General features: G+C 43.6%; 1 protein-coding gene and 1 long non-coding RNA gene across 5 annotated transcripts in view; one reads left to right on the top strand and one right to left on the bottom strand.

Moving 5' to 3' along the window:
* LOC134958353 (uncharacterized) overlaps positions 1-471 on the bottom strand; it is a 73,603-nt gene extending 73,132 nt beyond the window's left edge. Inside the window, exon 1 of the long non-coding RNA XR_010186970.1 lies at positions 381-471. This is a non-coding gene — a long non-coding RNA (uncharacterized LOC134958353). The remainder of the gene's footprint in view (positions 1-380) is intronic.
* Positions 1-14,515, top strand: part of PTPRG (protein tyrosine phosphatase receptor type G) — a 733,410-nt gene that overhangs the window by 708,029 nt on the left and 10,866 nt on the right. For 3 of the 4 annotated variants that reach the window (XM_063940902.1, XM_063940899.1, XM_063940901.1), the window contains 4 exons: positions 442-518; positions 1,347-1,475; positions 12,102-12,269; positions 12,875-13,017. In XM_063940902.1, the coding sequence (XP_063796972.1) occupies positions 442-518; positions 1,347-1,475; positions 12,102-12,269; positions 12,875-13,017 (517 nt within the window). The remainder of the gene's footprint in view (positions 1-441; positions 519-1,346; positions 1,476-12,101; positions 12,270-12,874; positions 13,018-14,515) is intronic. The other variant, XM_063940900.1, reaches the window with a different exon arrangement.

Consider the following 14,515-nt stretch of genomic DNA (forward strand, 5'->3'; position numbering starts at 1 on the left):
TGCCATTAGAAACTCTGGTTGCTACAGGTTACCTCTCCTCTTTGGAAAGTTTAATGCATCTCTCTCTCTCCCTAAGGGGTCTATTCATGAAGCAGTGAAGACAGTGGAGAAGTTGCCATGGGCAACTTTTCCACTGGCTCACTTCTCCACTCTTTTCACTGCTTCATGAATAGACCACTAAAGCCACTCACACACGCACGTATCTGCTTTTTGTCAGTACTGATATTGCACACGACGTTCACGAGCCTTAACTCTCAGTACTATACAGTGTAGAAGACCATGGGGTTCTGTGGCAGTACAAGAATAAAAGTTTGCCTACGCTGTAACAAGAGTTTTTTTTTATTTCACACTCTTATGTATGGGACCTGTCTGTCATTTACCTGTGGCGGGATAAGTGCTGTGATCATGCTTTATTATAACGCGTTCTCTTCCTTTCTTCAGCTGAACGTGCCAGAGTCGGGCTGGCACCACTGCCTGGAATAAAAGGAACAGATTACATTAATGCATCTTATATCATGGTGAGCGGCACGTGGTTATTTTATCATTACTAAAGCTACATTGAGCAAAAAGCATCTAGCATTGGTGAATACAGTATGTTCCTGAGTGTAGTGCTAATCTTATTACTCGGGTGACTGTGTCAGTGCGGCAGTGTCAGTGCATATATTCTGTGCTGCGCTTGCTGCCTAATGCGGAAGGACCCGTTCACTAACCCTGGTAATATGCTGTGTATGTAGTTTACATGCTTAGAATGTGGCGAGCCGTATTACTGCCAGTTCCAGGCCTACCTTATTTCTGATATACTCCTATCTGCCCACTAATGGCATCTCCCCTCTAATAGACAAAAGGAGGTAAGAACATCAAGTGCTAGAGATAGTGGGCGGCAGTAAGATGTGGCTGTCGGCAAATTGTGTCCTCAGTTCCCTGCCGACTACATTAGGGAAGTGGGCAGGATCCAGGAGGGTCCCTGGGGCAGATGTACTAAGCCCGGAGACGTGATAAAGCAGTGATAAGTGCAAGGTGACAATGCACCAGCCAATCAGCTCCAATATGTAAATTGACAGTTAGGATCTGATTGGCTGGTGCATTATCACCTTGCATTTATCACTGCTTTATCACTTCTCCAGGCGTAATACATTGCGAACACCTGGAAAGTATGGATAGATTTACATAAGTCGGTTGTATTTTAACCGGTTCGGCAATATGGAGCCTTATCAATAACAGATATTATATATAAATAAGTATATACTTTATTCTTCTTTCAGATATACTGTAAGAGCACAATTTCCAATTTATGTATGGAATATATTCTCTATTATGTTAACTTGTAGCTTGTGTTTGTATTGCAGGGCTACTTGCGTAGCAATGAGTTTATCATCACCCAGCACCCCATGCCACACACAACGAAGGACTTTTGGCGGATGATTTGGGATCACAACGCACAGATCATTGTCATGTTACCAGACAGCCAGAGCTTGGTGAGAAGTATATATTATATATGTGTAGTACTGTATATATTGTATTGCTTGGTGAATCTCATCACTTGTATGTTTTATGTTATTTTTCCCTCTCTGGATGCGATTTACATCTCCCAGGGCTAAATAACATAAAATATCCAGTAGTCCCTGGCTGAACTTACTGTAAGGTCCAACCATCTTCTACAGATGAAAGGCAGCCATTTTGTGCGTAAGTGATGTCACTGGTTCACCCCATAATATGTCTGAATCCTTTGGAAGGTATCGGTAGGGTCCTTTCTGTAATTAGCATAACTTGTGCTTTGACTACATTCCTGTTTACGCTCTCTGCATCCTGCTAACCTCATTAGGCAGACTTTTTCATCAATGCCTCAGGTAATTAAAGTGGATAAATACTCTGACTAAATGTGTTTTTATCTGTTTGGGTCTATAACCCCATATCTGTTTGGCAGTTGTCTAGTAAGCATCCTTTATTTGGAGTGTCTGTGTAAATAAAGGTCCATGTATTCCGGTAGAGATTAACCTGTGTATCTATATTAGCCGCCTTCGGTTTGCCAGAAGGCTACTGACAGGTAGTTTATAAGAGCAGGCAGCTTCCGCTTATTTATGTTTAATTGTACCAGATGAGATTTCCTTTGTCTGCTCCTAATGCAAATTTACTAATAGGACAGGTAGGCAGAATTTACTACAGTAAATTACAGCGACATTAGGTGAGCGCAGCAATGAATAGGCTGCCAGTAATTTATGAGGCAGGGGCTGTCATCATTAGGACAAGCTCTAAATTCACTTGTCAGAAGTAGAAAGCTTAAAAAAAAAAAAACATTACACAACTGCATTCACACACCGGCAGCCCAGGGTGTTTATAATGTTATTATAGGCTCCATCATTATTACATTACTGGAGTGAGGAGCCGGAAACGGCGCAGGGGATCCTCTGCCCCCAACACATACGTACACACACACACACACACACCAACATATACATATACTGCAGTTATACAGACCTCATCAACTTCATGCAGTTTGTATGCTTTGCCATTCGTCAAAACACCTCATATTAGACACAGCATACAGTGTCAGCCATGTATACAATCTAACATCTTTTTTTTATTTATTTTTTTTGTTCCTGGAAAACCAAGGGTTAACAAGCTTAGCACAGCACCGCCCATATTGTTTCAACAACTTAATAAAAGTCTACTAGCCAAACACACTGCACTAATGGGCAGTTGTCCTGATGATGTTGCCTGGAAACTCCTGCCATGCCCGATAAGAAGACAGTCTCACTCAGTAGAATTAGTAATGAATGTAGGGGGTTATTCAGAGTTGTTAGTAAACAAAAAAGTTAGCAATTTCGCAAAACGGTGTTCACTGCAGGTGGGGCGGATGTAACATGTGCAGAGAGAGTTATATTGGGGGTGTGTGATGAAGGTCGTTTATGTTTCTTCCTACAGAACGGACGAGCCCAGCAATGCCCGCTGTGACATTGGTGGCCCATCCAGAGTGCTAAAGGCAGGATTGGAGCTCAGTTATTTTACCCATGTTTGTGGCCAAATTGACAATGATTTTGTTGATTGTTTGTTTATTGGGTCGCTCCACAGGATCGCTGTATGTGTGTCTGGTTTAGTATTGGTTGCTGCCAGTCATATGTGAGGTACCACTATAGTTATGGGGGCAACAATTTCTCAGTTTCTAAAACGCATTGAATGGGATTGTATAGCGCCAGATAATATATGACTGAAAGACACCAGCCAGTATCTTACAATGACCGCAGTAATATATCTATATCGGTCAGCACGGCAGGATTTCCCCCCTGCAGCGGTTGCAGACAATAGCAGCCGCTGGGGAGTGTAAATTAACCCCACAAGCCACCCCCAGACCCCCCTTGTATACCTGGGGGCTGTCCCAGCTTTAAAAATGAAAGCCACAATGTTTCCGATGGTCACGATGTTCCCGATCGATGTGTCGATGTTTGGGGGGGGGAGATATATATTATTATTTTTTTAAATAAATAAAAAATATATATATATATATATATTTTTTTTTACTAAAAATCAATTTGGATAGGGTTAAATTAATGTTCTTCACCTAATTCACTGATAAACTAAAACACAACACTATTACAGCGCTCAGGAATTGATTGCACTATATTTAAAACATAAGAAATTTTATATATTATCTTTTTTTTTTAAATATATATATAAAACAATAGATTGCATCCACTGGCTGGTTACACATCCACATTAGCAAATTAATAACATGAATTTCACAACAATAATGTAAAAGTAGAGAATGTAGCAGAAAGGAGCTCCACTCTGTTTTATTGTAGCTTACTCAAATATGTAACAACAGTATATCTATTTAGTATCCAATAATTTGTGTGAGCTATTCTAAATGCTACATTCACTTCCAGATAAAAAACAATGATAAGAAAAACCCACAGTTTAAAAATCAATTTTAAAAGTGCCAGAAAACTTTCCATATGTAGTGAAAGTCCGAAAAGGAACAGTGGATTGGTCACAATAATGCAATGTTGTGTGGCTTTTTAGTGTCCACAGGAGAATCCAGTGTATTGAGAAAAACTATGTTAGTTAGTCTGGCCAGACTATATCTTATATTGGTCTCACCACTCCAGGTTTTCCAGATTGTAGAGCAGTAGTCCTCCCCGGCTGCTGGTGCAGATAGCCATAGATATGCAGACTTTTCTAGGGGACTGCTGGTTATAATCAACCTCCGCACTGGTTTGCTGTGAGCAGCTGTCCTCCCCGGCTGCCGGTGCTGTTAACCTTACTTGGCAGACTTCTCTGGGGGACCGCTGATAGGTGATCCGAATGTGGGTAACTGCAGAAGACAATATGGATGTGTCCGATCGAATGGTGTGAATCAAATGAATGGTGCCTTGATCAAATGAATGGTGCCTTGACGCGTTTCTCCACCTCCTTCCGGTCTCAGCGGCTTCTTCAGCGGCTTTCTGCTACATTCTCTACTTTTACATTATTGTTGTGAAATTCATGTTATTAATTTGCTAATATGGATGTGTAACCGACCGGTGGATGTAATCTATTGTTCTATACTTACTTTTTGAAAAAAAGATAATATATAAAATTTTGTATGTTTTAAATAAATATAGTGCAATAAATTCCTGAGCGCTGTAGTAGTGTTGTATTTTAGTGTTTTGGATATCCATAGGGTTGAGTAACCCCTATATTTTACTAGCTGTGCAGGAATTGTGTTTGATAAATGCTAGGTCAATTTGTATATATTTGTCACTCATAAAAAAAACCCTGACAATTTCAGATCGGTTTTTGAGGGGGGGGAAAATCGTCAGTTAAGTGGTTAAAGTGTATCAAATGGCTGATTTTGTGCTTTAAAAAAAACAACGTAAAAGAATGTAAATAGCTTATGAATTTTATTTAATTACAAATGAAACAAAAAAAATGAAAAACTGTTTTGGTGCGTAATTTTTTGCCATTTTAAAGTAAAAAAAAAAAAAATGTTCCAAAGCAATTATTTTTGGCTGAAATTAATGCTGTCATTAAATTTGGGGTGCATAATTAATCCCCAAGTGCTAATTTCCTTTGATAGTCCTCTGTTTCGCCCAGGTCCGCCCGCATTAGATACCGACTCCCTGTGAGAAATGTGTGCATATTGGGGAATCTCAACAGACTATGCGCTCCCATTTGTTGTTTAAAATAAAATGGTATTTTATTCTAATTACAGAATTAAAGCCCTATACTGGTAATTAACACACATAAGTGTAGCTGCGCCATATCTCGCAGAGGAAGCTTAGTTAGTATAATACGCTGATTTCCCACGTGTGGACCTCTGACTCATCCACGTGGTCTCCTGCGAGGGGGGCCTGAGAGCATACAGGTGCGAGATGCAGAGCATTGGAGGTCATTCCGAATCGTTCGCTCGGAAAATTTCTTCGCATCGCGTTTTTCTGCTTAGTGCGCATGCGCAATGTCCGCACTGCGACTGCGCCAAGTAAATTTGCTATGAAGTTTGGATTTTTACTCACGGCTTTTTCTTCGCTCAGGCGATCGTAGTGTGATTGACAGGAAATGGGTGTTACTGGGCGGAAACAGGCCGTTTTATGGGCGTGTGGGAAAAAACGCTACCGTTTCCGGAAAAAACGCGGGAGTGGCTGGAGAAACGGAGGAGTGTCTGGGCGAACGCTGGGTGTGTTTGTGACGTCAAACCAGGAACGATAAGCACTGAACTGATCGCAGATGCCGAGTAAGTCTGAAGCTACTCTGAAACTGCTACGAGATGTGTAATCGCAATATTGCGAATCTTTCGTTCGCAATTTTAAGAAGCTAAGATTCACTCCCAGTAGGCGGCTGCTTAGCGTGTGCAATACTGCTAAAATCGCCTTGCGAGCGAACAACTCGGAATGAGGGCCATAGTACATTATAACCTGAGGAGAACGCTTCCCATTCACTCTAGAAAAAAGGCAAATATTTTTTTCTTTGTTAAAGAGTTAAGGTGGGTACATACACACTGATAGATATATCTGCAGATCAATTGATCGGCAGATATATCTATGGACGGATCGGGCAGTGTGCTGTGCATACACACTGCCCGATCCGTCGGGGACTGACGTCATGAACTGGGCGGGTGTATACACACGCCCACCCAGTTCAGCTGTCAATCACAGGCGGCCGGCTGGTCGCCCGTACACACACAGCGATGCGGTAGATATATTGGCCGTCGGCTGTGCTGCGGGGCCAGGGTCGGACTGGCCCACAGGGCTACCAGGTAAATCACCGGTATGCCCCACTGCCTGAGTGCCCACTCCTTCCTCTAGGGATCAGGTTCCAGACTCTGCACTTGTATTATACATGGTAGATATGTTGCATTACACTGCAGTAGACTATTGTGTATTTCAAGCCTCTGTGGAGGCTGGCCACACCCCTTTTGTAGGCTGGCCACACCCTTAAGTATGTTCCCCTAACACTGCATTCCCCCGGTGGGCCCTTCATGCCCCAGTCCGACACTGTGCGGGGCCGACGCGATATGCCTGTGAACGACAGAGTTCACAGACATATCGCCCGTACACACTGGCCGACGGACCCGCGATATATCGGGCGTTCAATAGAACGCCCGATATATCAGCCAGTGTGTAGCCACCTTTAAAGTAGTATTGAAAACTGTATAATTTTCTAATTTAACACTGGCAGGGCAACCATTGAACCCTAAATATTATTTCTTAAGGACAGAGAAAGAAAATATTATTGGCGCAATAGTATAGTAGTAGTTCAAATAGATTTTGCCCCCTCCAGACAATGGTAGAATGTTTATAGTACAGTGAATCATGTAGGGCTTATGTTATGGACACCTGCCCGAAAACTGTGTATGAATTTATAAACCTGAGCCAGCGGATTACATCACAGTATTTGTAATGCCAGATCACTACCACTGGTACCAGTCCCAGGACTAATGGGCCAAGCCCACCGTTTTCCCCCATGTCAATAGTATGTGCTGAGGAAGAGGATCCTGGTAATTGTGTAGATAACCTATTCCTGCTCTGGTGTTTATTGAAAGGGTTTGTTAGCTCCTGTGTCCTAATTTGGGAAATGTTTAGAATTAAAGCTATTTGTGGGAATATACTCCAGTAGTGGTTCTGATTGGTATAGGAAACTCCCTTTATAAAAATCTCTATCATTGCATAGGTGTGGATAGTTAGATCTACACTGAAAAGGTCTGTAGTCAATAGGTCTACCACTAATGGTATACATGCATTAGGTTGACAGGGTCAAAAGGTCGACATGGAAATGGTTGACACAATTTTGGGGGGTTTCTGAGTGTTTTGTCACTTTTCTGGCACAAACAAGACCATTAGTGGACCACGTCTCCTCGCTTCAGGCAATCGTAGTCCAAAAAAAAAAGTTTGAAAAAAACTTGTCGATCATTGTCATGTTAACCTTTTGACCCTGTCGATCTTTTGAACAGTCTAATTTTTACATGTCGACATTTGGACCCTGTCAGCTTAATGCATGTCTACCATTAGTGGTTGACCTATTGACTGTAGACCTTCTAAGTGTAGATCTATACACCGGATACCCTTTGCATTCATATGCACAACAGCTTGCACCAAAAGTATTATACACATTTGGAATTTCTGCTAAGTTTACCCATTCCTCTGTGTAGTAAGTTCTCCCTCAATGCCTTGGTTTAAAACCAGATAGCGAACGTAACTGTAGCTCACCTTGGTGGGCACAACACTGTGATGATGTCATTACTCTCCACCCACCATGGAGGAAACACTGGGGAGAAGAGTAAGGAGGATATGTGCTACAAGAAAATGTCCTCCGCCCTCCCGCACGCTCCTGGGTGTATAACTTCTCTGGGGCTCATTTAGAGTTGGACTTCAGTCAATGTTATGAGATGCCCTCTTCATCACCTCATCACGTATGGGTGTCGTTTTCACAATGTCCTTGAAATGCTTTTAAAAAGTTGGCATGTATATAATAGTGTATCCTTTCTCCGTAACTTTGCTTAACAATATTCGTTATTGTAGGCATACTATTTAGTTTGATGGCCTACGATCGTTAATGTATATAAATGTGGTTTTAGTTATAGGTTAAATTGTACAAAAGTCCTAAAATTTTACCACATGAAGATTACTGACTTTTATTTTATGTTATGCTTCTATAGAGGTGTTTTTGTCTTTTAGTTTTCCCGGTCACAGCACAAACCCTGCCCGCAGTATCACCTGGCGTTCCTAAAACTTGTATTCATTTCTTTTCAGATGTGTTAAACAAGTACTTGAGTGAACAGCAAGTGTGAGCTTGAGAAGCATAAAATGCAGTCTATAGCCGAGGCACTTAACATGTGTAGGTCTATTTAACCGAAATTAAACCCCATATAAAATGTTCTTAGTGCCCCACAGTGCACATTACCGGCTTCTCCTAGTCATGAACCGCAATTAAGTGCGTGTAATGGGTGTTCAATGGAGTCTTGCTTAAAGTACAAGCAGATGACCTTTTAATAGGAATATGGGGAGACGACATTAATGTGAAATCACTTGGACGATTGTTCCAGATTAACTCAAAACAGCAATTTCTGTTCGACTCCGGGCGGCTGGTCCCACGGAGGAGGTAAAAATGCTGGCGCTGATTAAATAATCTCCAGGCATGAAAATACACCTTGGGAAGTGAACTCTAATGTTGGTTTATGGTTTATCCTTTAAGACCAAATAAACCCGTTTTCATGAAAGTTCTGCTTCTCTAAATGTTTGCCTTTATAAGAGGAAAGGTAAAACACAAGATGACTATATCCACATATGGGCGCCCTCCTGAGTATTTACCAACCAGCAGAAGTGGCTACATGATTAAATCGCATCCAGCAGTGCCCAGATGATTGCATACCTAAACTTTAGCCTATTTTGCCCACAACCTCCACAATCTGAAGTTGCACCACGTTTGCAGTGATGTGATGTTTCCCAGTATTGCCAGATCATCCGGCATAGAAGAAGGGATTAATCAAGTGTTAAGCCATGCTAGGCCCTAACCTTATGCCCAGGTTATTGATCAGGGAGTTCGATCCTGCACAGGGCCGGCTCCAGACATGTTCCAATAGAGCGGCCGAACAGGGCGCCACACTTAATGGGCGCCGCTAGTTCTCGCCGCCATATTGGAGCCTGGAGCCTTCCCAACAGCAGCAGCAATGCGTCCGCCTCCTAGCAGCCACTGCATCACAGCCTCCTCCCTGCTAACCGGTGCCGACCCGTGAGCCAAACAGTGCTCGCGGTCCGGCAGCTGAGGCTCCTGATTGGCTGCCGGACCGCGAGCTTTGATTGGCTCACGGACCGGCGCCTAATTGCAGCTAGACACTGCTGCGGCCGCCGGAGACCATGTGCTCTCCTCCCCGCCCTCAAGTAAAGAGCCGCAGAAGCAGCCTCAGCCTTCCCGCCCTCAAGAACAGGCAGCAGCGCGGTGAGGAGCACTGGTGGGGGGTGCATATCTGGCACTGCATTGGGGGCATATCTGGCACTGTGTGGGGTCATGTGTATCTGGCATTGGGGGCATATCTGACACTGCATTGGGGACATATCTGGCACTGCATTGGGGACATATCTGGCACTGCATTGGGGACATATCTGGCACTGCATTGGGGACATATCTGGCACTGCATTGGGGACATGTGTATCTGGCATTGGGGGCATATCTGGCACTGCATTGGGGGCATATCTGGCACTGTGTGGGGACATGTGTATCTGGCACTGGGGGTATATCTGACACTACATTGGGGACATGTGTATCTGGCATTGGGGCATATCTGGCACTGCATTGGGGACATATCTGGCACTGTGTGGGGACATGTGTATATGGCATTGGGGGCATATCTGGCACTGCATTGGAGACGTGTATCTGGCACTGAGGGCATATATGTATCTGGCACTGGGGGCATATATGCAACTCGCACTGTGGGGCTATATATGTATCTGGCACTCGGGGCATATATGTATCTGGAAAAGCTGGGGGGCATATCCTGTGTATCTGGCACTGCTGGGGGGGGCATATCCTGTGTACCTGGCACGGCTGGGGAGCATATCCTGTGTACCTGGCATGGCTGGGGGGCATATCATGTCTATCTGGCACTGCTGGGTGGGGCATATCATGTCTATCTGGCACTGCTGGGGGGCATATCATGTCTATCTGGCACTGCTGGGTGGGGCATATCATGTCTATCTGGCACTGCTGGGGGGCATATCATGTCTATCTGGCACTGCTGGGGGTCATATGTCTATCTGGCACTGCTGGGGGGCATATCATGTCTATCTGGCACTGCTGGGGGGGCATATCATGTCTATCTGGCACTGCTGGGGGGAGGGCATATCATGTCTATCTGGCACTGCTGGGGGACATATCATGTCTATCTGGCACTGCTGGGGGGCATATCATGTCTATCTGGCACTGCTGGGGGGCATATCATGTCTATCTGCCACTGCTGGAGGGGCGTGTCATGTCTATCTGGCACTGCTGGAGGGGCGTGTCATGTCTATTTGGTACTGCTCTACTGTAGACATTATGTGTATCTGGCACTGCTGGGGGCATATCATGTGTATCTGGCACCATACTTAAGACATTATGTGTATCTGGCACTATACTGGAGACATTACGTGTAAGGAACACTACTATGGCTGTTATGTGTAAGGCAGCTAATTGTGTGTGTAGAGGGGGTGTGAAAATATATTTATAGTTTGATAATATGACGTTGCGAGGCCACGTCCACTTTTCCTGGAGCGCGCTATGGGGTGGGGGGCGCCTCAAAATTTTCTTGCTCAAGGTGCTAATGGCCTGGAGCCAGCCCTGATCCTGCAGAAATGATCCAGTTACTTTAGCAAGCAATAGTAAATGGATAAAAGATATCTGATAAAAGAGCTTATTTTATTTCTGCAGGAAAAGATTTACAGACAGCAAATAAGCATAATGTCTCGGTACATGCAGATGGGCCTATAGGCACAGAAGCATTAATAAAGAAAAAAAATAATACAGGGCTGCACTTAGGGGCTAATTTATTGATGAGTGATAAAACCCGTTGTGAATGATAAAACTCGTTGCGCATGATAAATGGCTGCAGCCTATCAGCTCCTAACTGTCATGTGTTTGAAAAATGACAGTTGGGAGATGATTGTCTGGAGCACCATTTATCATACGCAGTGAGTTTTATCACTCGTTGATAAATGAGCCCCTAAATGCATTTTGCTGGCCTGGCGTACTCTACCTCCCAACTCCCGATTCCAGGGGATCATTGAACCGTTCTGATGTCCTACTGACGCAACGTTTCGTCCAACTGGCGGAAATGGTGAGAGGTATGTCATGCTCACTGGGGCGAAGGCTACAGATTGATTTCAGAAGTGGTTAATGATACCAGGAACCACATGTTGGGGGTTGGAGGTGACACTGTGCCTCATGTCTCACTGGTGCCAGGCTGCTTACTGAGCTGTCATACATTTTTGCTTATCCTGCAACATAACCGTCTGCATGGCGGATAGGTGATGGCCCCAAAAGGCCATTTTAAACTTATTGTATATATTTACGTGTAGGAAGATATCTTGTTCCATCCACTTTATAGAAGCAGTGCCATGATGTCATATGCAACAGGACTGCTTCGCTGTGATGTCACGCAGAGCCCTGGGTCTGGCGTCGCTGACGATCTCTGCACACGAGGTTTACACGCACTGCGGCTCGCTCGTCTCTTAATGAAGATATTTCCAACTTGCACCGTCCTCTGTGCGACGGCTTAACTCTGTCTTCTGTTTCTTAACTGTATTTAATGAACACTAAATTGCTTGGAAATAGAACATCTGTCAAATGTATTTTTTAATGTCATCGGTCAAGGAGTGTGATCTTGTTTTCCGCGCCTCATGAATAATTCATTGTGTTTGCAATACCCAGAAGCCAATTTAAAGGAGGGGAAGTTGCTGTAGCACAGAAATAAGTTGCTCCATTTTCTAGGAGACAAGGGTAAAACTACTGATTGCTGGGAGCTGACTGTTACTGTGTTGGGGAAAATGTTCCTCCAAACCGTTCTATTATAGCTGTGAATGTAAATATGACATTATATCTTCTTGGTCCTTTTAACCTCAGCGCTAACTGCTGTATTTATTTATCTATTTACGTAGCTCGGTGTTTATGTTTCTCAGGCTGAGGATGAGTTCGTCTACTGGCCGAGCCGGGAAGAAGCGATGAACTGCGAGGCTTTCACCGTGACGCTCATCAGCAAAGACAGACTGTGTCTCTCTAACGAAGAGCAGATCATTATACACGACTTTATTCTTGAAGCAACACAGGTTAATACGCCACAAATTTATATTCTCTCATTCCCAAATGTATATGAAATAAATTTAGATCTAGGGGAGCATTCAGTAAGTGTCGGAATGTCCGTCAGGGCGGAAAGACGGCACTTTCCACCGATAATCTCCACTTTTTGACACTTCCATATTCAATTGAAGTGCTGTTTTTCCGCCCTGTCGAAAATTCCGACAGGTCGAAAAACACTTGGATGAGCGGAATCTCTGCTCATCCATGTGTTTTCGATCCTGCCGCAGTCGAAAACGGGTCCGTTTTTGACCATTCATCTTCACCCATAAGAGAGGGCGAAAATGAATGGTCAGAATGAGAGGGGAAATGGGCGGAAAGGGCCCGCAATGAATACCGATGTGTCGGATCCTCCCTGTCTGAGAGGATCCGACACTAATTGAATACTCCCCTTAGGCTTATTCTATAGTTTCTACTTTTTTAAAGTTTTTCGTCACGGAACCATAAAACTTAGCACAAACATTAATGTCCGTTACTCATATGATGAGCGACCCAACTAATTCTAGGATCGATGACTATTCGTGTAAACAGATACAGTAGAGCTAATATATATTTATTTAATATCCTATACTTGCAGGATGACTATGTTTTGGAAGTTCGTCACTTTCAATGTCCAAAGTGGCCGAACCCAGATGCACCAATCAGCAGCGCTTTTGAGCTTATTAACGTGATCAAGGAAGAAGCTCTAACACGAGACGGACCTACCATAGTGCACGATGAGTATGTACCTAAATTACAAACGTTCTTGGTGTCCGGGATCCCTTCTTTATGTTCTATTGGAGTATTCACAAACTTTTAATAAGTCATCGTAAGCACTGAATAATATTGATTGGACTCTGGATTATATTAAGTGTTCTTCGAAAACATGATAATAAATGGGAGCTGTACTCTAATCTTCCTAATTGCTAATAAATAGGCCCTTATTAGTCTAGCATTGAAAAGGTTTCACCATTTAGCAACTGGTTTGGGCTGTTGCAATCTTAATAAAAGCAACAAAATGGCTCTGCTGTTGCCATGGAGATTAGCGGACTGTGGTCCTACAGGTGGCTTCTACAGTAATCTGGCAACGGCCTAGCCCCAAAAATACAAATGCCCAGATTTATCAAGCCTTGGGGGGATATTCAATTGTTTGAAAAGTCGGTAGGGTGTCTGTTTTCTTTCTGTTAGATAAGAAAAAACAGACACCCAACTGACTTTTCAAACAATTGAATACCTCACTTGGAGAGTGATAAATGGCACGGTGATAAAGTACCAACCAATCAACTCCTAACTCATTTTTCAAAAACAGCCTGTAACATGGCAGTTAGGAGCTGATTGGCTGGTACTTTATCACCATGTTATTTATCACTCTCAAGGCTTGATAAATGGGCCTTCAAAGTGTGTGCCTACACAACCGATAACAACTCAGTTAAAAGACACTTTCATGTCAGTAGAACTTTGAGAAAGAATGAACATTGCCGAAAAGCCTCCCAGGCCTCCTGTACTCTGTGCATGAGAGGCCAACACAATACAATCCAACCTAGTTGGATATCAGAAGTTCATTCCTTCGCTGCTGCAATAAGCAAGAGCCTTGTGACAATGGGGCACAGGCATCGCTGGGACAGCCTAATATTTGCTGCGCTGCCCAGTAAAGACTGTAATCAAAGGCGTAGCTACCATAGGTGCAGGCAGTGCAGCTGCTATGGGGCCCAGAGCTGAGCGGGGCCACCTTCCCTGTCAACACTGTATGTGTTATATACATTTTGCCATTGGGTGGTACATAGGGGTCCTTTCAAAATTTTCATTGGGGCCTGCAATATATCTAGGTATACACCTGGACCTGCTCATTGTAGTGTGGTATAAAATGAACTGGAGGGTATTTTAATGTTATTTAGTATGAACCGGGGCTCTGTAATGAAGCACAATAAGAATGGGGAGCACTATGTATCATAATGTGAATTGGGGGTTACTGTGCGGCATAATGTGAATTGGGGGTACTGTGCGGCATAATGTGAATTGGGGGTACTGTGCGGCATAATGAATACTGTCAGCTCTGAAATGTGACATGGGGTGAACTTAATCACTACTGCGATTCATAAAAGAAACTAGGGCACTACTATGGGGTATAACATTAAATAAGGCTCTACTATGGTTCAGAGAATGAACTAGGGCACTATTATAGGGCATAAAATTAACAACTGCTGCAGAGAAGTGTCGCTCTAGAAGCACTGGGACGGGG

This window comes from Pseudophryne corroboree, chromosome 9, assembly GCF_028390025.1.
Source record: "Pseudophryne corroboree isolate aPseCor3 chromosome 9, aPseCor3.hap2, whole genome shotgun sequence".
In the NCBI taxonomy this organism is placed as follows: Eukaryota; Metazoa; Chordata; class Amphibia; order Anura; family Myobatrachidae; genus Pseudophryne; species Pseudophryne corroboree.